Below are 23398 nucleotides of genomic sequence, written 5' to 3' on the forward strand. Positions count from 1 at the left end.
CTGAACCAAGGCCAGGTAAACTCTTCCGTTGCCCACCTGGGCCAGCGGGCCCTGTCTGCACCCCTGCCACCCCTCCTCACACCCCACATCCCCTCACCCCCGCCACAGGCCCATGGGGGTCCAGGTTGGGGAGCCCTCCCACACCCTCCGCCCCTAGCCTGAGTTCTGCTTCTGTCTTAGGACCGGGGGCCGACTTGGTGTGGGACTGGGGAAGGACGGAGCGGGGGTCTGCACGGGGCTGGGCTGGGGTGGGAGGAGAAGGGGGACCCTGGACAGGTGTCAGGGGAGTTAGGAGGATGGGGAGGAGAGGCAGCGAGGGTCTGAGGAGAAAGCCGGCAGAAGGGCAGCACACTCATGCCCGCACACCGACTCTCCCTCACGCGCACCCACATCCCAGGAGGAAGGGGAAACCTCAGCTCCGTATGGGTGGGGGAAGGGGGAAAGGCACCTGACCTTTGACCCCTGCTCAGGCCACGTGAATCATTAACCCCTGCCTGGCTAATGGCCCCCAAGGCCTGGATTTGCCTCCCCGGGCCCAACGCCACCCCTCCTTCCCGCCTCTGCCCCGCCCTGCCCTGCCCAGTCCCCGGCGGTGGTGGCCCAGAGCGGTGAGGTTGGGGACCAGTCTGGGCCTTAGTGCCTCCCATTGCCAGCCCTCTGGGCTCCCCCCCGTCCCCCGACAGGGGCCTGCGAAGCTGAGCCGGGCCCGTCCCGGCCACCCCACCGCCAGACCCCCAGAGAGCTCGGGAGGTCCAGACGCTGCTGCAGAGAAGACCCTTGTCCCTGGTGGGGGTGAGGCCTGGAGGAACTGGAGGGAGTCAGGCAGAAGCTGCCCGGGGGCTACAGTGGGTGGGGGGCACGGGCCGGTGCTGGCCGGGGGGCCTGGGCTGCAGGGGAGAGGACCCCAGCGGGGCGGAGCAGGGCCGGAGGGGAGCAGCTGCAAGAAGAAGACGTTCTCCCACGCTTCTAGCTTGGAGGAACTGTGCCAGGCTTGGAGGGCAGGACTGTGGGGGCTGGGCTGGGTGAGCCGAGCTGGGGGAGGACTGGGCTGGAGAGGGACGGAGCTGGAAAATGCCCCCGACCCTAGGGCCCAGCCCAGAATCCCTCCCCAGAGAGGAGGAGTGGACTGCGAGGCAGAGCCTGCTGACCCCACACCGGTGTCCACCACAGCTGAGAGGAGGAAGGGAGAGCGGGCCTGGGCTGGGGTAGGATGACATGGTGAAGGTGACAGAGGGGGCGGGGTGACGGCGGGTTGGACGCTCTGAGGGCAGAGCTACAGCAAGGTGGGCTCTGGGGGGTGGAGTTTTATGGGGGCAGGGGATGCTGCTGGATGGATTCGGGGGGGCGGGGCCAAGGTAGGGTGGAGTCCATCAGGGTGGGGTTGATTATATGGGGGCCTGGCTACATTGGGGTGAATTCTTGGGCAGGTCAGCGGTAGGGTGGTCTATTGGGACGGGCTACGGTGGGGTGGATTCTTTGGGGAGGGGGATAGGTTGGGGTGGGGCCATCAGGGCTGAGGCTCGGTGAGTTCCACCCCCCGGGAGTGGGGGCTGGCTCTAGGGCAATCATCTGGGTTTAGCCCCCAACCCCTTCTGCCCTTCCAGCCCCGATGGCCGCCGGGCAGGTGTGGGGGCTGCTCCTGGCTGGATTGAGCCTGTGGCCAGGCCTGGCCGGGGCCCGGGCCCCTGTCCCCCCGGCCCCTCCGGGGGTCCCCGGACCTCTGGGCCCCGCGGAGCAGGAACAGAGTCACTACCTGGCCCAGCTGTTCGGCCTGTATGGGGAGAACGGGACCTTAACTGTCGGCGGGCTGGCCCGGCTCCTCCACAGTCTGGGTCTGGGCCGGGTGCAGGGGCTGCGACTGGAGCATAGGGGGGCCCTGGAGGGCAGGCCCGGACCCCTGCCCGAGGGCAACACCACCCAAAGGTATCTGGCGTCTACCTCCAACGGGGCCCAAACCTCTCGCCCCTTCCCTCCCTCCCCGCCCCAGTCGCTGGCCTCCATCTCCCCATCCCCTACCCCCCGGCCCCTCCCTGAGCTCCAGCACCCTACCGGTCCCTAGCAGGGGGGTTTCGGGGTGGCGGGGGGAGAAGCCTGGGGGGTCCGGAGGGGGCGGTGAGGAAGGGGAAGGTGTGTGACCTACAGGGGTTTGTCCCCTCCCCTGCCAGGCCACCGGAGCCTGGGTTGAGCTTGGATGTGTGGTCTGGGCTACCCACCGGCCCCTCGCTCTGGGGGGCTCGAGAGGAGCCGGGAGGCCCGTCCTCGCCCCGGGGGCCGCCCGCCCCAAACCTGGACCTCTTTCACCGCTTGCTGCTGCTGGATCACTCGCTGGCCGACCACTTGCACGAAGACGTGAGCTGGGTGCCAGGGGTAGGGAGGGCCAGGCCGATGGAAACACACCAACCGACGAACAGGAAGTCATTTGCGTGCCCTCGATATGCTTGTTTAACACCTATTATGGACGGCCCCCAGGTCCCAGCTCTCTCCCCTGCTCCTGCCCGGCGTCCTTCTTGCTTTGGTGACCTCTGACCCCTGACCCCACAGTGCCTGAACGGCTCCCAGCTGCTGGTGAATTTTGGCCTGAGTCCAGCCGCCCCACTAACCCCCGGCCAGTTTGCGCTGCTCTGCCCGGCTCTGCTCTACCAGATCGACAGCCGGGTCTGCATCCGTCCCACCCTGCCCCCTGCCCCCTCAGGGGACCTGCTGGCCGGTACGGGACCCTGCGGGCCACAGACCCCCTCGCCATCCCTTTTTCCTCCCAGTCCTTTGTCCAGGGGAGTATCCGCTCCGATCCCTCCATTCCCCCCCCAACCCTGACTCCTCCATTCCCTCAGCCTCGGCCCCTCTGGCCCCCTCCGGTCCCTCAACCCTTACCTGTCGAGCCCCCTCCAACCCCTCAGTCCTCCCCCGGCCCGCCCATGCCCTCAGCCCCAGCCCACCCAGCGGCCGTCGGCCGTCGGCCCGCCCCGGCCTGACCCTTCCCGCTCCCTTCCTGCCCCCAGCTCTGGCTCACAGCTCCCTGGCTGTGCTCCTGCTCAGTGTCCCGACTCCGCTCTCGCTCCTGCTGCTCCGGCTGGTGGGGGGCCAGCGCCTGCGCCCCTTGTTGGGCTTCCTAGGATCCCTGGCTGTGGGCACGCTCTGCGGGGACGCCTTGCTACACCTGCTTCCCCATGTACGTCCCCCCTCCCCTGGCCCTGCTCCTCCCTCTGCCTCCACCCCCGTTCCTCCCCGTCTCTTTATCCCTGCCTTCTTCAGGCTCCTCTCACTTCCCCAGTCCTCCCCCCCGATACTCTTCTTCTCCACCCATCCCAGGATTTCCAACTCCCTCCACCTCCCCTCTACCCGTCCCACGCCTTGGCACACCTGGGCTCCTCTTCCCTTAATCTTCCGTTCCCCAGATCGAGGGGCGGGGGGTCAGAGCGGGCAGTCCTCCAGGAGCCAGGCCTGGGGCTGGCCCCTCTGACCCACTTGCCCTCCCTTGGTAGGCACAGGGTGGGAGGCACAGCGGGTCGGGGTCAGCGGGCGAGCTGGGGCCAGGGCTGGCACTGCTGGGGGGCCTCTTCGTTCTTTTCCTCCTCGAGAACCTGCTTGGGCTGCTGAGGCCGGTGAGTGACCCCTTACCCAGCCCCCCCCAACTCCTGACTCACCCTAGTGTTTCTTCAGCATGGACTATGTGCTAAGCATCGTGCTAAGTCCTGGGATGAACACAAAAACAAATCCTTTCCAACGTAGGGTTCGCAGTCGAGGGAGGGAGAGCGGTTACCTTAATTTCTCTGGGTTTGGGTTTCCTCCTCTGTAAATGGGGCTGAGTGATTCGCCCGAGGACCAACAGCAGACCCGTGGCAGATGTGAATTTAAAACACGGGTCTCCAGGCTCACAGTGCAGGGTTTTTTTTCCGGTGGGCCAGGAGGAAGCTGCACCCAAAAGGCAGAAATGGTGGACAAGGGGGTCCCCCGCTTCATGGGCTGGAGTCAAGGGGCAGGGCCCGCACCCCCGGGTGTCGCAGGAAGCACGGTGGGAGGGCCTGGAGGGTCAGGGGAAGGGGGAAACGAGCGCGGGGTTAGCAAAGCGACGCGCACGTTTCAGAAATGCCGTAGGCGCAGGCGGACGGACCCCGGCGTCCGGGACCCCGAGGACCCCAGTGGGGCGGCCCTGCAGACGCTAGGTGAGTTGGGCAGAGCCGAGGGGTGGGTTGCGGGGGGCGGGCGGGGGGTTTGGGCGTTCCCCATCCCTGCCACCCCCGCCTCCGTCCCCCAGAGCCGGCGTCCGAAGGGCAGGGAGAGCCGAGCGGTTGCTCCCCGCAGGCCTCGGGCCCCCGTAGGCACCAGGGCCACGGCCACAGTCACGGCGCGGGAGGCGCCGGCCCCAACGTGACCTGGATGGTTCTGCTGGGGGACGCGCTGCACAACCTCACGGACGGGCTGGCCATCGGTGAGGGGTGGGGTGGGGGGTCCAAGGGCAAGGGGCCGGGGCCTTCGGGGGCAGTTCTCCAGGCTCACCGGCCCTCCCCGCGCCAGGCGCCGCCTTCTCGGACAGCCTCCCCAGCGGGGTCAGCACCACCCTGGCCGTCTTCTGCCACGAGCTGCCCCACGAACTGGGTAGGGGGGCTTCCCCGGGGAATGGGGGAGGAGGGGGCCCGTCGGACTGGAAGCGGGCGGGCGGATGGGCCTGGCTGACCCCGGTCACCCGCCCGCAGGTGACTTCGCCGTCCTGCTCCAGGCTGGGCTGCCGCTGCGCCGACTGGTCCTGCTGAGCGTGGGCTCGGGGGCCCTGGGGCTGCTGGGCGCCGCCATGGGCGTGGGGCTCAGCCGGGGCCCCGAGCCCCTCACCCCCTGGGTCTTCGCGGTCACCGCCGGCGTCTTCCTCTACGTGGCTCTCGTGGACATGGTGAGGGGACCGGACGGGGACGGAGGGGGGCCCTGCGGGGCTCGGCCTCCCGCCTCGGCACATAGTAAGCGCCTAACAGATCCCACCACACTGAGAAGCAGCGTGGCTCAGTGGAAAGAGCATGGGCATTGGAATCAGAGGTCACGGGTTCTAATCCCGGCTCCGCCACTTGTCGGCCGTGTGCTTCACTTCCCTGTTCCCTCATCTGTACAGTGGGGATTAAGGTTGTGAGCCTCAGGTGGGTCGTACCGCCCCAGCGCTTAGAACAGCGCTTCGCACATCACAAGCGCTTACCAGATAACGCTACCTCCCCCTTCCTTCTTCTCCCAGCTGCCGGCCCTGCTGCGGCCCCCGGAGCCCCTGCCCGCCGGCCACGCGCTGCTGCAGGGCCTGGGGCTGCTGTTGGGGGGTGGCCTAATGGTGACCATCGCTCTGCTGGAAGACCGAATGCTGCCCCTGGGCCCGGACGCCTGACCGGACCCCAGCCTCCCCCCAACCAGGAACGCAGGCCGCAGGCTAGGAGCGATAGGAGTTTAATAAACAGAACCGATCCCAAAGCCACTTCGAGTTGACAGGAGTCCAGACAGCGCAGAAAACTTGGGGGGGGGGCGGGGGGGGAAGGGAAGAGAGGGTAGGGGGCATTCCCTCCCCTCGTGGCCAACCTGCCTGGGCCCCCCCCCCACCCCGGGGGATGGGGGAGACACTCCTTCTCCCTTATTGCTCCCGTCGGCCCCCCACTCCCCCACCCGCCCCAACTCTAGCACCACGGGGCGGCCCCGCCGGAGTAGGGGAGGGGGCGGCCAGGGTTGATTGCTCAGAGAAAGATTCAATTCGAATCAAGTCAATTGTGCTCGGCCGCTTTACTTCCCACAGCGAGTACACGGGCGGGGGGGGCGGAGGGGAGCCTAGGCCCCATCTCCCCCCACCACCGGGGGTCGGGGAGAAGGGCGGGGGTCGTGTCTGCAGCATCACGGGTCATGCAGGTCACAGGACACAGATACGGGGTCGGGAGGGGGGACACACACGACACAGAGCTCCCCCCCCCCACACTGGGGACTCTATTGCTCGGAAGGGAAACTGTCTAGACGCCTCCCCTCTTTGGCAACAGACACGGCAAAGAGGGAAAGGGAGGCCGGGTGAGGGGGTCGTCCGCCCCTCCGCCGAGCTGGCCCAGGACGGAGGGGGCTGGCTGGGGATGGGGGGGGTGGGCTGGAAGCAGAGACCCCACTTTGGGCGGGGCTGGCACAGCAGCTACTTTAGTGCAATTGGAGGCGGGGGGCGGGAGGGGGGGTTGGCAGACCGCCCCCCCACCCTCCAGGGGCCTGGCTGGGGCTGAGCCCCTCCCCGCCCGGCCCCCCTGAAATGCTATGTACAGTTTTCAGTCACTCACAGACACGCGCGCTCACGCACACACATAGACACACACAGTCAGCAGCAGCTGTCAGTACCTTCAAGTAGTTCAAAGAGCAAGCTGTCACGTGTCGCCGTCTCTGCCCCCCCCCAACCCTGGCGTTTGGTCACTTGTGGGGCCGGGGCGGGGGGGTCGTCGGCGGAGGGAGGGAGGGTCAGAGGCCTAGCGCACGGCCAGGGGCCGGGGGGAGGCTGGAGGATGGTGTTGGGAGCATCCCTCCCCCCGGGAAAGCGGTGGGGTCGCGGGGTGGGCACGGGCCTGCCCTTGGCGAGAGGCCTGCGGGAGTCTTGTCGACAGAGAGACGTTTATGTGCAGAATAGAGCGGCCCGGCCTTTTTTTTTTTTTTTCTTTAAGGACTTCGGCGTGATTTGGGACAAGGAGGGGGGTCAGATGAGCTGCCCTCCCCGGCCCCCCTCCCCCCGGGCCGGGCTGGGGAGGAGGGGTGGGGTTCCCGCTGACCAACAGTATTGAGTTATCCTTTGGTTAGAGTGAAGGCTAATGTGAACAGGTCTTACAGGCTGAACGGGGGCGGCGGGGAGGATGGGGGGGGTCTCACGCACACTCACACACACATACACATGAGCAGGAGTCCCACTTCCCACCTCGGGCGGGTCCCCACCCCACTATCTCCCCCCCCCCCCACCCCAACCACCCCAGCACCAACCGTCTGGAAGGGCAGGGGCCGTACATTCAATGGGCTGGGCGGTCCGTCTTTCCACGCGTCCATCCGTCCGTCCGTCCTATGGCTCAGTGGCGTGGAGGGAAGGGGAGGCCTCGGGGTACTGGGTCCCCGGCCCTCGTGGCTCTGGGGGAGGGGCGGCCAGACACCCCCCCCCAACACACAACACTCCTCCCCCCAACAGCCCTGCCCCCCCACCCCACCCCCAGCTCCCCCGGACCTTGCCTCCTCTCCCACGAGTCCGGCCCAGGGTGGCCCTCCTTGCGGCCCTCCTCGCCTCCGGCCCCCTCCGAGCATGCGTTTCCAAGAAAGTGCTTGTTACTTGAAGCAAGTGCTTTAGAGCTGGGAGGTCGAGGGTGGGGAGGGGGGCCGGGCTTCTGCCTTCCTATCGGGTTTCCGCAACCCGGTTACGTCAGAGAGGTTCAAAAGACAGAAAACAAAAATAAATATTGCAGTGGTCACCGGGAAAGGGGTTGGAGGATCCTTTGGCATAAGGGGAGGGAGCTCCTTGCCCTCTGACCCCCCCCCCAAGCCAGCTGCTCACGCTAGGAAAAAGTGGGGGTGACCGACGACGCGCTGGGGCGGCGACCACGAATCTCATTTAGCAAAGTACCAGGACCCTTCCCCCCCAGAACCGACACACAGCCCCTGCCCCCTCAAACCCGGGCCAAGGAGAACACGACTGGCAGCCGGACACACAGGCGGTGGGATTGGGGGGGGGCGGGGACGGGGTCTGCAGCCCTTACAGAGGTCACATTGATTGTCGTTTGGGGCAGGGGGACAGCCCCACCCCCGTCCCCTAGTTGTCTCTCTGGGGAGTCTGGGGGTGCGGGAGGAGGGGGCAGTAGCGGCTTGAAATGATTCGGAAACCGGGAGGGGACGGGCCGGAGGGGCCACCGACAGGCGTGCTACGCGGGGTCGGGGGCGCGGACCAGGCTGGCGGAGTGCGGAGACCGTGAGAAACCGGTCAGGGTCGGGGTTCGAGGGGGGGAGGGCGTGCGGGGTGCCCGCAAACTCGGCCGCTCCCGTTTAAGGGCGACGACACTGACCGGGAGGAGCGGGGGACGGGATGGGTTGGGAACGAGGGGCTGGTCCCGACTCCCGGCGGCTGAGGTATCCAGTGGGAGAGGGAAACCGAGGCGGGCGGAGAGGATTTCAGGGGCCCGGAGCCAAACTCAGTGCTCCACGTAGAGCGGAGACACTGGCGCTACCACCGCCAAAGGGCGGGGGGGCTCGGTCTGTGGGAAGGAAGGGGGCCACAGATCCAGAAACTCCCCCCAACTCCCTCTTTGGCTTTGACGTGGGAGTGGCGGGCGGGGGGGAGAAGGATGAGCGAAAGCTGGGGCCAAGGCCGCCTTCTCCCACGCGAGCACACGGAAGGCCACGCTGGGCGCCGGGTGGGCGGCGGAGCGGGCATTTGGTCAAACAGGCGACGCCTGCTCGGCCCGAATCTGCAGAGAACCGGCCGGGGATGGGGGCTCCAGGAGGACCCCGAAATCAAGGTCAAAACCAAGCATTGGGGTTAAAGTGCGCGGGGACGGGGGAAAGGGGGAGCAGAGCCCCGGATTTTGCATATGAGGGAGTAGCAGGTGGCGGGGTGGGCAGGGACGGGGAGGGGTGGGTGAGTGCTAGTGTTCTGGGTACAGTAGTTGTTGCTTCAAGTGTTTTTGTTTTTGCTTTTGAATTTAAGGGTGGGGGGGGGCAAAGGGAGGGAAAGGCAAGGTGGGGGGGGGCAAAGGGAGGGAAAGGCAAGGTGGGGGGGGGTCACTCCCCCAGTGCTAAATGCCTCCCCCCTGACCGGCTGCCACGGACATAGAGGAAGAAGTGCTTAGAAGGGACTGGGGAATTAAGGCTTCTCACTGCAGGGGTGGGGGGCTGCCTGGCCCTGGAGCAGGGAGAGGATGGGGGGGACGGGGGCTGCAGGGCGAAGGGTGGGATGGGGGGTGGGCAGAGAGGTGCCAGGTATCTTGAAATCTCTTGGGTGAAGTAGAGGGTGAGGCTGCCCCCCAGGCGGTGTCTGGATCAGGGTCTCCCTCCCCCTCCCCCTCCCCCCCCCACCCCCCCAGTCGTGTTCTCCTTTAAAGTGCCCTGCATTTATAGACTTCTCAATAAATAGAGTAGGATATCGGTCACCGGCGGGCGGACGGGCGGGCGGGAGGGCAGGCGGGCGGGCGGGCGGGCCGGCGGGCAGGGGCTACTCCGAGTAGCAGCCGTCCAGGCCGATGGCACTGGGGCGCTCTTGGCCGTAGGGGCAGGGGGCTCCGTTGGGGAGAGGGCCGCAGCCGCCCGCTGTCTTGGCCGCCGCGATGCTGCAGTGCTTGAGGAGGCTGAAGCCAAAGGGGCTGGTGGCGTCCTTGGGGGGGAAAGGCTTCATGGTGGAGAGGATGAGGGCCAGGCAGTCGGCCACGTCCTTGTTGGGGGCGCAGGCCAGGGCCGGGGTGTGACCTGTAAGGGGCGGGGGGGGGGGGAGGGGAGGGCGGGGGGCTGAGGGCTGGACCTCCCCACCCCTCACCCAGCCAGGTCGAGAGGGGACCGGGGGCTGGGGGGTGGCCTCCGGCCCCCAAATTAGGGACCTAAAAGCTGGGGATGAGGGGGAAATAATCATAACGGTGACAACGGTATTCCTTAAGCGCTTACTCCGTGACAGGCGGTCACTGAGAACCGGCACGGGGCTCGGAAGCGGTAAATGGGGACGGGGAGGACGATGGGGGAGGCGGGGAGGAGGCGGGTTGGGGGCTGGGTCTTGAGTATCTGCCCCTGCCTCGGCAGCAGGTTTAATCCCCACCCACCCCTCAAACGTACACGTCCTGTTGCATCCCCCACCCGTCATTTATCTTCCGTCTAGACTGTAACGCTCCTTGAGGGCAGGAACCGTGCCTGCCAACTCTACTGTACTTTCCCGAGCGCTCAGCGCAGTGCTCTGCACACGGTGGGCACTCAATGAATACCTCGGTCTGACTGACTGAGGGAACAAGTCCACCCCCCGCCAAGGGGCCGCGATCTCACTCACCTTCTTCATCCACGGCCAGGACCGTGGCTCCTCGGCCCAGGAGAGCCTGGACCACCGAGGCCAGTCCATTCCGGGCGGCGATGTGAAGTGGCCTGACCGGGGGGGGTGGAGGAACGAGGCGGTCAGCGGAGCCCTGACCGCTCGGCCGCTCTCCGGGACCTCGCTGTCGTTCCGGCGCCCGGCGGACTCTCACCTAAGGGGTCTCTGTCCCCGGCCCGCCCCCGCCAACTCACATTTGCAGGGCGCTGTTAGTGGCGTTGATGAGGCCGAGGTCCGGGGTTTCTGCCAGGATCATCAGGGCACATTTCTCGTGGCCCTGGGGACGGAAGGTCAACCCAGAGTGAGGCCGGTCCTGAGGCCCACAGGCCCCGGACGCTCCCACGTCACACCAGGGATAAAGCTCCATCATCCCCAGCGTCCCCCGTCTTCGCCACTCCTCGAGTCCACCCTTCGCAGCCTCCGAGGAGAGCCGGGGGACCCCGAGTCTCAGCGCTCCGGGAAGAGGCGGCCCCCGGCCCCCACACCCACCTTGCTGCAGGCCAGGTGCAGGGCTGTGTTCTTGTTGTTGTCCAGCACCGCCAGGTCAGCCTTCGCCCGGAACAGCAGGAACTCTGCGGGGCCGGAGACACGGGGGTCAAAGAGCCGCCCCTCCCGCTCCACCGCCCGTCGCCACCACCCCCCGGCCCCGTCCACGCACCCACGGCCCTGGTCTGTCCGTTCTCCGCGGCCACCATAAGTGCCGTGCGGCCGGCCTGGTCGGCGGCATCCACCTCGGCCTGGTGCCGCAGCAGCAACTGGATCGCGGGGATGTTGTCGGCGAAGGCAGCAGCGTGAAGGGGGGTCCTGCGGGGAGTTGGGGAGAGGTTGATGCCCGGTGTCCCCGTCCCCGCTCCCTCCCTCGCCCTCCAGCCCGACCCCGCCCCACCGGGGCGGCTCACCGTCCTTTGGCATCTCGGCTGTTCACGATCTTGGTGCCCAGGGCACCCAGCAGCATCTCCGCGGTGCCGTCCTGGCTGTTAATTCTTGAGGGGAGACGGAGGGAGGGATGGAGAGTGTTACCGAGAGGGGCTGGGCCTTGGGGGGACGGGGTGGGGTGCACGGCGGTGGGGGGAGTCAGGGGTCACTCACACTGCACAGTGCAAAGGCGTGAAGGGATTTCCTTCCCAGTAGGCGAACGGGCCGTGTTCAAGTAACAACTCCAGGCAGTCCTCGTGCCCTGGACGGTGCGGGGTGGGGATGGCGGTGGGGAGGAAGTGGTGAAACTCCTCCGCCTCCTCCCTGCCGCCTTCCCTCCCCCCGACCGAGCCCGAGCCCCCCCACCTGCCGGCCCGCTGGCCTCACCGGCGTAGGAGGCCCAGTGCACAGGGGAGTAGCCACTGTAGTCCACCCCGGAGTCCAGCGGATCGGTGGACAGGGCGGCCCGCAGCAGGGCCCGGAGGACGGCGGCGTGTCCGCAGGCCGACGCGAGGTGGATGGGAGTGCGGCCCTGCGAGTCGCGGCACAGCACGAAGGCGTCGTGGTCCAGCAGGGCCGTCAGGCAGTCCTCGCAACCCGTCACCGCCTGCGCGATAGCCCCCGGGCGGCCCGTCAGCCCCGGCCCCGGGGTGGGGGGCTCCTCGTCCCACGGGGCAGGGGCTCTGCGGTCAATGCGGCGAGGGGAGGGGCGGGAGAATGAGCGGGGAGGAGCGGGAGATCGCAGGGGGTGGGATGCCTCACCCCACGGTGCAGAGCCGTGCGGCCCCTGCGGTCAGCGGCGTCGGGCGTGGACCCCTTTTCCAGCAGAAGGTGGACGCAGTCCACGTGGCCATTCATGATGGCCAGCATCAGCGGAGTCCTGGCGGGGGAGGGGGAGGTCAGGATCCCCGGGCCGTGGCGTCCCCCTCCAGCCCCCCAACCCACCCACTCCGGGGGAGCCCGCACTCACTGGCCATGGGCATCTACTACATCCGCGATGTCGGCGCGCTCCCCGCTGTCGATCAGCAGGTGGAGGGAGTCCGTGTGGCCGGAGGCCGCTGTGGGGCAAGCCGCAGTTACAGGTGGAGGCCGGGGCCAGAGGGAGGTCGGGGGAGGCCCCGAAGAGGATGACAAAAGTCGAGGGACTTCTCGCCTGTCCCGCCGTCGACCCCCAGCCCACGTCATCCCCCGGGCCTGGAATGCCCCCAATCCCTCTGCCCCTCCGCCAAGCTAGCTCTCTTCCTCCCTTCAAGGCCCTGCTGAGAGCTCACCTCCTCCAGGAGGCCTTCCCAGACTGAGCCCCTTCCTTCCTCTCCCCCTCGTCCCCCTCTCCATCCCCCCATCTTACCTCCTTCCCTTCCCCACAGCACCTGTATATATGTATATATGGTTGTACATATTTATTACTCTATTTATTTATTTATTTATTTATTATACTTGTACATTTCTATCCTATTTATTTTATTTTGTTGGTATGTTTGGTTCTGTTCTCTGTCTCCCCCTTTTAGACTGTGAGCCCACTGTTGGGTAGGGACTGTCTCTATGTGTTGCCAATTTGTACTTCCCAAGCGCTTAGTACAGTGCTCTGCACATAGTAAGCGCTCAATAAATACGATTGATTGATTGATTGATTGATTGAGGGAGGGAGGGAGGGGAAGAAGGGGAGGAGACACAACTGAGACACAGCTTGGCCCTTGGGGAACAGACGGTATGTCAAGGAGGAGCAGGAAGTAGGACAGAGGAAGTGTCGCTAGAGGCTAGGAAGTGAAGGGCAGGAAGTGTCAATGAGGAACAGGAAGTAGGCAACAGGAAGCGTCAAAAAGCAACAGGAAATGGAGGAGGCGACAGGAAATCTGTGGAGTGGGGAGGCGCCCCACACCCTGGCCACCCGCCTCCGCTGCCTCGGGTCGCTTCGCACCCTCCACACCGGCCGCTCACCGGCAGCGTGCAGGGGGGTCCACTTGCGCTTGCGCTCCTTGACGAGGGCAGAGGCCCCGTGGGCCGTGAGCACCTCCACGCAGTCCGTGGACCCGCGCTCCGTGGCCAGGAACAGGGCCGTCCGCCCTTTGTGGTCTCGCACGTCCAGGTTGACCAGGGTCTCCGCCAGCGTCTTCAGCGCTTCACAGTGACCGTTATAGGCCTGGAGGAGTGTCGGGAGGGAGTTCTCAGAGCCCGGGGGGCTGCTGAGAGCGGGACGTTGGTGGCGGGGAGGAGACCGCCGGGGGACGGGAAGCTGGTGCGGGGTGGAGGCGGACAGAGGAGCGGAGGCCGAAGGAGGGGGGTAGAGGCTGACGGGGGGCAGAGGCAGATGAAGGGGCGGAGGCCGAGCGGGGGCACGCACTCACAGCTAAGTGCAGGGGGCTGACGGGCACAGTGCTCTCCACATCCTCCAGGCAGTTGAAGGACATCTCCAGGAGCTGCGAGGGGAGGAGCGGCGCTGAGACCCGTGACTCCGACAGGGCCACCGCCCGGCCCGCCCTGGCCCGCTGGCCGGCAGCCCCCCGCCCCGGCTCACCAGCTCCAGGTTCCGCCTGTTCCCGTAGGCAGCGGCGTAGTGCACGGCCGTGTAGCCCTGCCTGTCCCGCAGGGAGGGGTCCGCGCCGTTGTCCAGCAGGAACTCCAGGCAGCTGTGGGGGGAGGGCCGGAGGGCATTGGCCGCAAGGGGCCCTGGCGCTTAGCCCACCCACGGATACCGTCGTCGTCTCGGGGCGGGTCCGGGCAGGGAGGGGGTTGGGGCCTGATACTCACAAGAAGGCCTCCTTCCTGTGCGACTCCTTCAGTGATTCATCTTCATCCGTCTCGTGGCTGGGGGCGGCGGGGGGCTCCGCTCTGGGGACAGACGGGGAGGGGGGTGGTCGGCGGCAGGGGCGGGACCGGAGTTGGGGGTGGCAGGGGTCTGTCCGTCTTACCTCCTGTAGGTGTCGGAGGCAGCGGCGTAGTGGAGTGGGGTACAGCCCTTGCAGTCGACCTCGTTGACCCCGGCCCCGGCGGTCACCAGCGTCACGGCACACTGGTAGCTCCCGTTAGCGGCCGCGTAGTGCAGGGGGGTCCTGGGGGTCGCGAGATGGGGGGTCGTCACGGGGGATCCCAGCTTGAACCCGTAGATGGAGGCGACTGGAGACCCCGACCTTACGCCCCCGCTCCCTGCCCCCCACGGATGGTTCTGCGGGCTTCCTGGAGGGCACCGCCGCCCACAAGTCAGCCTGTCAGTCAGCCGATTACGTTTATTGAGCGCTTACTATGTGCAGAGCACAGTACTAAGCGCTAGGGAAAACACAATATAACACATTCCCTGCCCACGACAGGCTCACAGTCCAGATGGGGTGATAGACGTTAATATAAATAGATAAGACTACAGAGATGTACGCAAGTGCCGTGGGGTTAAGAAGGGAGATGGGTACAGGAAGCAAGACAGGGTAACGCAGAAGAGGGTGGAAGAAGGGAAAAAGAAAACTTAGTCACGGAAGGCCTACTGGAGATGATGCGCCTTCAATAAGGAAAGTAATCGTCTGTCGCCCCTGATCCTCCCCGTCCCCTCCAATCACCTCCCAAACTTGTCTCTCCGCCGGAGGTCCGCACCGCTGCTTAACAGCAAATTAAGACATTCCACGTTCCTGTGGGGAGCGGGGAGGATCAGAGTGGAAAACCAGGGGCCTGGAGACCACGGGATTGGGGAGCTGGGGGGCAGGCTGTGGGAGCCGCAGGAACGCGCGCATGTATGTGCGTGTGCCCGTGCACACACGTGCGTGCAGGGAGCTGGTGGTCAGGGGGCCCCGGGGACGGGTGTCTCACCCTCCGGAAGCAGCAGCGTGCAGGCAGGTGCGGCCCAGGCTGTCTGGGGTGTTGATGTCGAAGCCGGCTGAGAGCACGTGCTCGTTACTGAGCGAGGACACGATGCTGTACAGCTGACCTGCGGGGAGGGGGGTGAGGAGGAGCCTCGGGGATTGGGGGAGGGGGTCCGGGGACGGAGGGGAGCCTCGGGAGTCCAAGGAGGGAGAGGGGCCTACGGCGGCCCGGCTCACCTGAGGAGAGGAGTTTGCGGCAGCAGTCAGAAAAGCCAAAGAGAACGGCCAAGTGCAGGGGGAACATGTCGTGGATCCCTCGCCTGTCAGGGGAGAGGAGGAAGAGGAGGAGAAGGACCAGGAGGAGTCAGAGTCGGTGCCGGGGCTAGTGTGTGTGTGGTGAGGCTGAGGGGGGAATATCGCTACTCTTACTCGGCCCACCTCCCGCTGCAGGAGGGCTGAGGGCGGCCTCACGCTCCCAGAACCTGTCAGCCAGTGGGGTGGGGGTGAAGGTGGTCCTCCCCCGGCCCGTGCTCACCGGGCCGTGTCCGCGCCGTTGGTCATGAGCGTGCTGATGAGGAGCTCGTGCCCGTAGCGCGCAGCCACGTGCAGGGGCGTGTTCCCCAGCCGGTCCGCACAGTCAATCTCGCTGCCTGTGAGGACGGGGCCGAGCTCAGGGCGGGGACAGGGATTCGCCCTGCTGGGGCCGGCCGAGACCCGAGGGGCCGGGAGCCGGTGGTGATGGGTGGGGGGGCCGAGAACCCGAGGATGGCTGGGAAAGGTGGGGAATCGGGAGGGCGATGCAAACCGACTGGTCTCAGAGGAGATAGGTGAGGATGGGGGCACGGAGGTAGAGTTTATTCTGACTGGGGGAACCTTCCAACTTGGAGGAGACCGAGATGGGTAAATGCAGTTTCAGATAAGAACCACGTTCATAAAGGTTGGGGGATGTTAACCTGATCTAGGTTGGAAGAGACACAACCCTTTGGGCAAGGGGGGGGGAGAACCACCCGTTTGGACAAGAAAAAGGGCTGTAGCATCTTAGATAAAGACACGGGGGTCGTTTTCGATGGAAAAGGATAAATGCACCACTTTGGACATAGATGAGGGGAACAGAGAGAGGATGTTGGGAACGCACCATTTTGGATGAGGATCTGGGAGCGGGTGAAACGCCCGTGGATGGCTGCCATATGCAGAGGGCTCTTCCCTTCCTTGCTCTGCGGAGATCCCAGGACCGCTGTCAGCAGGAGCCGGAGGCAATGGCCCGGACCCCTCCGGATCCCTCCCGCCCAAACCCGCTCCCGGCGGCCCCGGGGCGGCGGCCCGCCCACAGCAGGCCCCGCGGGGCGGCCCCACCTGGTAGTTGACGTCGGCTCCGTTATTGACGAGCAGCTCGAGACACAGGGCGCCGTTGGTGGAGACGGCGGCCACGTGCAGGGGGGTGAATCCACGGTCATTGGGCTGGTTGACGTTGGCACCCGCGTTGACCAGCTCGTTGGCCACGGCGTCCTGGCCCAGGTAGCAGGCGATGTGCAGGGCCGTATTCCCAAAGGCGTTGGGCTCGTCGATCTGGCCGGGGGCGGGCCGGGTGTCCGGGGGAGAGCCGGGTCCCCGCCGCCACCCGGCCCCCGCCCCTCTGTCCGGTCCGGCCCCCTCTGGCTCGGGCCCCCCGGGCCCTCCGCCGCCACAGTCCCCGGCTCCCAGAGCCCCTCACCTCCGCCCCAAGGCGCAGCAGGTGTTTGACGACGTCGATCTGGCCGCTGGCCGCGGCCGTGTGGAGTAGCCCGTAGCCCTTCCTGTCTTTGCAGCCGGGGTCCGCCCCCCGGGCCACCAGCAGCTTCAGCACCTCCAGGTGCCCTAGCCGGGAAGGGGACTCGGGGTCAGGGCAGCCTACTCCCCCCATGCCCACCTCCCTCAGGCCTCTCCCGGGCCAGGTCCCCTCACCCAGAAAGGCTGCCCAATGCAATGGCTGCCGCTCTTTCTTGTCACAGACGCTCAGGCTGGCGCCCTTGTTCAGCAGCAAGCTCACCATCTGGGCAGAGAAGCGAGGGGTGCCGTCGGGTCAGGGCATAGACGGACCCCTCTCGCCCCACACCGCTCGGCCTCCCACCCAGAGTCATCCCGGAGCCTGGAGCCTGCATCCTCGTCACGGAGGGACCGGACGAGCAGGGTGGGAAAGGCAGACGGGGACAGGACCCTCAGGGCGGTACGAGGGGATGGGGGGGCAAGACCCTCACTGAAAGCCCAGCGGGGAGGAGTGCCCAGGACCCCTTAGGTGGCAGGGCCGCCCTTGCCCTGGAGACTCCCGGCTTAGAGGAGGGACTCTGACATCAGGCTGGGTGGCAACAAGGGGTAGGGATCCAGAGGGGAGGAGAGCCGGGTGCCAGACCTCGAGATGGCCACTGTGCACGGCGTGGTGCAGGGCGCTGCGCCCGCTGCGGTCGGCGACGTTGAGGCTGCTGAGGCGCGGGGCCAGGGTCTCGGCGCACTTGGTGGCCCGGTTGGCCGCGGCCACGTGCAGCGGCGTCTGCCACAGCTTGTCCCGCGCGTTCACGTCCGCCGCGTGGGCCAGCAGCAGCCCCAGCACCTTCTGCGGGGGCCGGGCGTGCGATGAACTGGGTGGGATGCCCCTTCCGCCTCCCCCGGGGGCACCGGAGCGGACACCGAGACCGGCCGCGGCCAAGGATGTGCCCCGTCCCCCGGGGAGCCGCTATGGCGCCAAGGGATGGGCAGGGCCGGGCATGGTACCCCGTGCTTGGTGACTGGGGGGGAAGGGGAGACGGCAGAGGCGGGGCCCGGGGTCCCTACCTCATTGCGGGAGGCGGCAGCCCGGTGCAGGGGTGTGAGCCACAGCGTGTCCTTGGCATTGACGTTGGCACCTAAGAGGGGGACGGGTCTCAGGCTCAAGGGGGGTCCCGGGGGGTGATAAGGGCACCCCATCCCCTCCCACCCCCCCAACCCGCCTCCCCGTCCAAGAGCACCTGACAGCAGCAGCAGCTGGAGGATGGCGATGTCCCCCACGTAGGCTGCGGCGTGAAGTGGCGTCCGCCGCTCCTGGTCCTGGGGGGCAGAGGGGGCCGAGGGCCCGGGGGCAGCTAGCCGGGCCCGCCCTGCGGGGTGGGGAGGGGCAGGGAAGGGCAGGGCAAGGGGGGGGGGGGTCCTGCGACCCCCAGATGGACTGGATGGGGCCCGCACGGTGGCCCACCCCGAGCCCCCCGAGCCCCCCGGGCCCTCACCAGCACGTTGATGTTCTCCTTCTGGGCCAGCAGCGAGCGAACCTCCTCCACGTCGCGGCTGAATATGGCCTGGACCAGGGGCGGCTGCGGGGAGGGCGGACAGGCGTTGGCGGGGGGCTGCGGGGCCCGGGGTAGTAGGCCGCGACGCCTCGGGAGCGCGTGGCGGCGGCGGCGGCGGCCCCGGGAAGGCGGGAGGGAGGGAGGGAGGGAGGGAGGGAGGATGACGCCGACCTGGTCCGTGATGCTAAGGATCCCCATGGCCCGGCCCGGGCTCCGTCCACATCGAGGGCCCGCCGGTGGTGGTGGTGGTGGCGGTGGCGGCGGTGGCGACGGCTTCACCGGGGCGGCCCAGGCGGCTGCGGGGAGAGCGGGGCCCCGCCTACCGGAGGGGCGGGAGGGAGGGAGGAAGGGAGGGAGGGAGGGAGTGGGGGAGGAAGGAAGGAAGGGAGGGAGGGAGGGAAACCGGGCCACCGGGCCACCGGGCGGGCCACCGGGCGGGCGAGCGAAGGAGGGAGCGGGCCGGCGGGCGGGCGGGCCGGCGGGCGGGCGGGCGGGAAGGAGCCCGCAGCGCCCCCTTGCGCTCTGAAACGGCGCCGACGCCACCCAAGCCCTCTCCGCAGCGCCCCCCGGTGGCCGCCGCCTGCTCAGCGCGCCCTCTGGTGGCCAGCCCGCCTTCGCAGCGTCCTCTGGTGGCCGAAGCTCTTCCTTGTTATTATTACATAGGATTGAATGAATGGATCATTCATTCATTCATTCAATCCTATTTATTAATAATAATAATAATAATGGCATTTGTTAAGCGCTTACTATGTGCAAAGCGCTGTTCTAAGCGCTGGGGGGGATACAAGGTGATCAAGTTGTCCCACGTGGGGCTCCCAGTCTTAATCTCCATTTTACAGATGGAGTAACTGAGGCTCAGAGAAGTGAAGTGACTTGCCCGAGGTCACACGGCAGACATGGGGCGGAGGCGGGATTCGAACCCATGACCTCTGACTCCAAAGCCCGTTCTCTTTCCACTGAGCCACGCCGCTTCTCTTCATTCATTCATTCACTCAATCCTATTTAATAATAATAATAATAATGATAATAATGGCGTTTGTTGAGCGCTTGCTATGCGCAGAGCACTGTTCTAAGCGCCGGGGGTGGGGGGGATACAAGGTGATCAAGTTGTCCCACGTGGGGCTCACAGTCTTAATCTCCATTTTACAGATGGAGTAACTGAGGCTCAAAGAAGTGAAGTGATTTGCCCAAGGTCACACGGCAGACATGGGGCGGAGCCGGGATTCGAACCCATGACCTCTGACTCCAAAGCCCAAAGCCCGTTCTCTTTCCACTGAGCCACGCTGCTTCTCTTCATTCATTCATTCATTCAATCCTATTTAATAATAATAATAATGATAATAATGGCGTTTGTTGAGCGCTTGCTATGCGCAGAGCACTGTTCTAAGCGCCGGGGGTGGGGGGGATACAAGGTGATCAAGTTGCCCCACGTGGGGCTCACAGTCTTCATTCCCATTTTACAGACGAGGGAGCTGAGGCTCAGAGAAGTTAAGTGACTTGCCCAAGGTCACACGGCAGACATGGGGCGGAGCGGCATTCGAACCCATGACCTCTGACTCCAAAGCCTGTTCTCTTTCCACTGAGCCACGCCGCTTCTCTTCATTCATTCATTCATTCATTCATTCATTCACTCAATCCTATTTAATAATAATGACAATAATAATAATAATGGCGTTTGTTAAGCGCTTGCTATGCGCAGAGCACTGTTCTAAGCACCGGGGTGGGGGATACAAGGTGATCAAGTTGCCCCACGTGGGGCTCACAGTCTTCATTCCCATTTTACAGATGAGGGAACTGAGGCTCAGAGAAGTTAAGTAATCAATCAATCGTATTTATTGAGCGCTTACTGTGTGCAGAGCGCTGGACTAAGCACTTGGGAAGCACAAGTTGGCAACATATAGAGACAGTCCCTACGCAACAGTGGGCTCACAGTCTAAAAGGGGGAGACAGAGAACGAAACCAAACATACTAAGAAAATAAAATAAATACAATAGGTATGTACAAATAAAATAACTAAATAAATAAATAGAGTAATAAATATGTACAAACATATATACGTATATACAGGTGCTGTGGGGAAGGGAAGGAGGTAATTCATTCATTCATTCAATCAATCGATGAATCAATCGTATTTATTGAGCGCTTACTGTGTGCAGAGCACTGGACTAAGCGCTTGGGAAGTACAAGCTGGCAACATAGAGAGACTGTCCCTACCCAACAGTGGGAGCGCTTACCGTTCATTCATTCATTCAGTCGTATTTATTGAGCGCGTCGTGGCCCAGTGGAAAGAGCCCGGGCTTTGGAGTCAGAGGTCACGGGTTCGAATCCCGACTCCGCCACATGTCTGCTGTGTGACCTTGGGCAAGTCACTTAACTTCTCTGAGCCTCAGTTACCTCATCTGTGAAATGGGGATTAAGACTGTGAACCCCACATGGGACAACCTGATCACTTTGTATCCCCCCCAGCGCTTAGAACAGTGCTTTCCACATAGTAAGCGCTTAACAAATGCCAACATTGTTATTGTTGTTACCGTTTATTCATTCATTCAATCGTATTTACTGAGCGCTTACCATTCGTTCATTCATTCTATCGCATTGACTGAGCGCTTACTGTGTGCAGAGCGCTGGACTAAGCGCTTGGGAAGTCCAAGCTGGCAACATAGAGAGACGGTCCCTACCCAACAGTGGGCTCACCGTCTAGAAGGGACGGTCCCTACCCAACAAGGGGCTCACAGTCTAGGAGGGGGAGACAGACAGCAAAACAGAACAAGTAGACAGGTGTCAATACCAACGAAATAAATAGAGTTATAGATAAACGTCATTAATAAAATGAACAGAGTAATAAATATGTACGAATATTCATTCAATCGTATTTATTGAGCACTTACTGTGTGCAGAGCCCTGTTCTAAGCGCTTGGGAAGTACAAGTTGGCAACATAGAGAGACGGATCTTATTGAATCTACCAGCTCAATAGTCTGCTATGGTCCTCTCCCAAGCACCATGTACAGTGTTCTAAGCACAGTAATAGTAATAATAACGGATTTATTAAGTGCTTACTCTGTGCAAAGCACTGTGTATGTGCGGGGAGCACTGGACTAAAAGCTTGGGAAGTACAAGTTGGCAACATATAGAGACGGTCCCTATTCATTCAATCGTATTTATTGAGCGCTTACTGTGCGTGGAGCACTGGACTAAGCGCTTAGGAAGTACAAGTTGGCAACGTATAGAGACGGTCCCTATTAATTTATTCCTTCATTCAATCGTATTTATTTAGCACTTACTGTGCGCAGAGCACTGGACTAAGCGCTTGGGAAGTACAAGTTGGCAACTTATAGAGACGGTCCCATTCACTCATTCATTCATTCGTTCAATCGTATTTATTGAGCGCTTACTGTGCGCAGAGCACTGGACTAAGCACTTGGGAAGTACAAGTTGGCAACTTATAGAGACGGTCCCTATTCATTCATTCATTCAACCGTATTTATTGAGCGCTTACTGTGTGCAGAGCACTGGACTAAGCGCTTGGGAAGTACAAGTTGGCAACGTATAGAGACGGTCCCTACCCAACAGTGGGCTCACAGTCTAGAAAGGGGGAGACAGAGAACAAAACAAAACATATTTAACAATACAAAATAAATAGAATAAATATGTACACATAAAATAAATAGAGTAATAAACAACGGGCTCACAGTCTAGAAGGGGGAGGCAGACAACAAAACAAAACATGTGGACAGGTGTCAAGTCATCAGAGTAAATAGAAGTAAAGCTAGATTCATTCATTCAATCGTATTTATTGAGCGCTTACTGTGCGCAGAGCACTGGACTAAGCGCTTGGGAAGTACACGTTGGCAACAGATAGAGACGATCCCTACCTAACAGCGGGCTCACAGTCTAGAAGGGGGAGGCAGACAGCAAAACATGTGGACAGGTGTCAAGTCATCAGAATAAATAGAAGTAAAGCTAGATGCACATCATTAACAAAATAAATAGAATAGTAAATATGTACAAGTAAAATAAATAGAGTAATAAATCTCTACAGACGCATATACAAGTGCTGTGGGGAGGGGAAGGAGGTAGGGTGAGGGGGATGGGGAGGAGGAGAGGAAAAAGGGGGCTCAGTCTGGGAAGGCCTCCTGGAGGAGGTGAGCTCTCAGTCGGGCTTTGAAGGGAGGAAGAGAGCTAGCATGGTGGATGTGCGGGGGAAGGCATTCCAGGCCAGGGGGAGGACATGGGCTGGGAGTAGATGGCAGGATAGGTGACAGCAGCACCCTTCGTAATAGCGGGAGGAGGAGGATTTACTTAAATGCTCACGCTTTTCTGGACACTGCCTCTCGCCATCATCAACCTCTTGCTCACCCCCTCCGGCCTGGAACTCCCTCCCTCTTCACATCTGGCAAATGGGCACTGCTCCCCGCCACCCTCAAAACCCTCCTGAAATCACATCTCTAGGAATCTTCCCCCTTTGTAACTCTTTCTCCCCACCCCGTTTCCCCATCCGTCTATTTTTACTGAAAGCTTACTGTCTTCTGAAAGCGCTGTACTAAGCACTTGGGAAAGTACAATGTGCCAGAGTTGGTAGATATGTTCCCTGCCCACCAGGAGCTTACAGTCTAGACAGGAAGACAGACATTAAAATTAAATTAAATTAAATTAAAATAAGTTTCAGCCGTGCACATAAGGGCTGTGGGGTTGAGGGTGGGATGAATATCAAGGCCTTAAAGGGGACAGATCCAAGCACAGAGGCAATGCAGAAGGAAGAGAAAGTAGGAGAAATAACAGCAACCCCAGCAGTTGCAGTTATTATCACCTAAGCACTTGAAGCTTTCCTCCTTCCTTCCCATACCTATGTATCTTTAAACTCGGTTACTTCTTCCACCTGTTAGTTATTTTAGCGTCTGTCTCCCCATCTAGATTGTAAATTGAAGGTAAGGCTCTTGCCTGCTCACTTTATCGTACTCTCCCAAGCACTTAGCCTAGAGCTCTGCCCAGAGTAAGTGTTCAATAAATGCGATGGACAATATTATTATTGACAGTCCAGCCCTCTCCCCATCCTCAAAGCCCTATGAAAATCTCACCTCCTCCAGGAGGCCTTCCCAGACTGAGCCCCTTCATTCCTCTCCCCCTCATCCCCCTCTCCATCCCCCCCATCTTCCCTTTCCCTTCCCCACAGCACCTGTATATATGTATATATGTTTGTACATATTTATTACTCCATGTATTTATTTTACTTGTACATATCTATTCTATTTATTTTATTTTGTTAGTAGTTTGGTTTTGTTCTCCGTCTCCCCCTTTTAGACTGTGAGCCCACTGTTGGGTAGGGACCGTCTCTATATGTTGCCAACTTGGACTTCCCAAGCGCTTAGTCCAGTGCTCTGCA

The 23398-nt window shown here is 62.7% G+C and overlaps 2 protein-coding genes across 3 annotated transcripts; one reads left to right on the plus strand and one right to left on the minus strand.

Annotated features, from left to right (window-relative positions):
* Positions 1 to 1040: 1040 nt before the first annotated feature.
* On the plus strand, positions 1041 to 5437 carry SLC39A5 (solute carrier family 39 member 5). Its single transcript, XM_038752923.1, has 11 exons — positions 1041 to 1205; positions 1605 to 1923; positions 2166 to 2349; positions 2542 to 2707; positions 3000 to 3169; positions 3483 to 3602; positions 4085 to 4163; positions 4256 to 4429; positions 4516 to 4596; positions 4695 to 4885; positions 5216 to 5437. The coding sequence occupies exons 2-11, from the start codon at positions 1610 to 1612 to the stop codon at positions 5357 to 5359; spliced, it is 1623 nt and encodes a 540-aa protein (XP_038608851.1). The 5' UTR covers positions 1041 to 1205; positions 1605 to 1609; the 3' UTR covers positions 5360 to 5437.
* Positions 5438 to 9154: 3717 nt separating this feature from the next.
* On the minus strand, positions 9155 to 18299 carry ANKRD52 (ankyrin repeat domain 52). 2 transcript variants are annotated; one of them, XM_038752327.1, is made up of 28 exons: positions 18189 to 18299; positions 17958 to 18041; positions 17703 to 17781; positions 17530 to 17600; positions 17111 to 17311; positions 16666 to 16753; positions 16436 to 16578; positions 16078 to 16290; positions 15860 to 15938; positions 15260 to 15374; positions 14962 to 15044; positions 14732 to 14849; positions 14485 to 14553; positions 13849 to 13989; positions 13688 to 13768; positions 13455 to 13566; positions 13285 to 13356; positions 12878 to 13079; positions 11910 to 11997; positions 11702 to 11819; positions 11327 to 11546; positions 11114 to 11201; positions 10924 to 11007; positions 10683 to 10828; positions 10514 to 10596; positions 10219 to 10301; positions 9986 to 10077; positions 9155 to 9420 (listed from the first exon to the last, which is right to left on the minus strand). In XM_038752327.1, the coding sequence occupies exons 1-28, from the start codon at positions 18213 to 18215 to the stop codon at positions 9170 to 9172; spliced, it is 3231 nt and encodes a 1076-aa protein (XP_038608255.1). In that variant the 5' UTR covers positions 18216 to 18299; the 3' UTR covers positions 9155 to 9169. The 2 variants fall into 2 exon arrangements, with proteins under 2 accessions (XP_038608255.1, XP_038608254.1); XM_038752326.1 differs by having other exon boundaries at positions 11306 to 11546.
* Positions 18300 to 23398: the final 5099 nt, after the last annotated feature.

Source organism: Tachyglossus aculeatus, chromosome 10, assembly GCF_015852505.1.
Source record: "Tachyglossus aculeatus isolate mTacAcu1 chromosome 10, mTacAcu1.pri, whole genome shotgun sequence".
Lineage (NCBI taxonomy): Eukaryota > Metazoa > Chordata > Mammalia > Monotremata > Tachyglossidae > Tachyglossus > Tachyglossus aculeatus.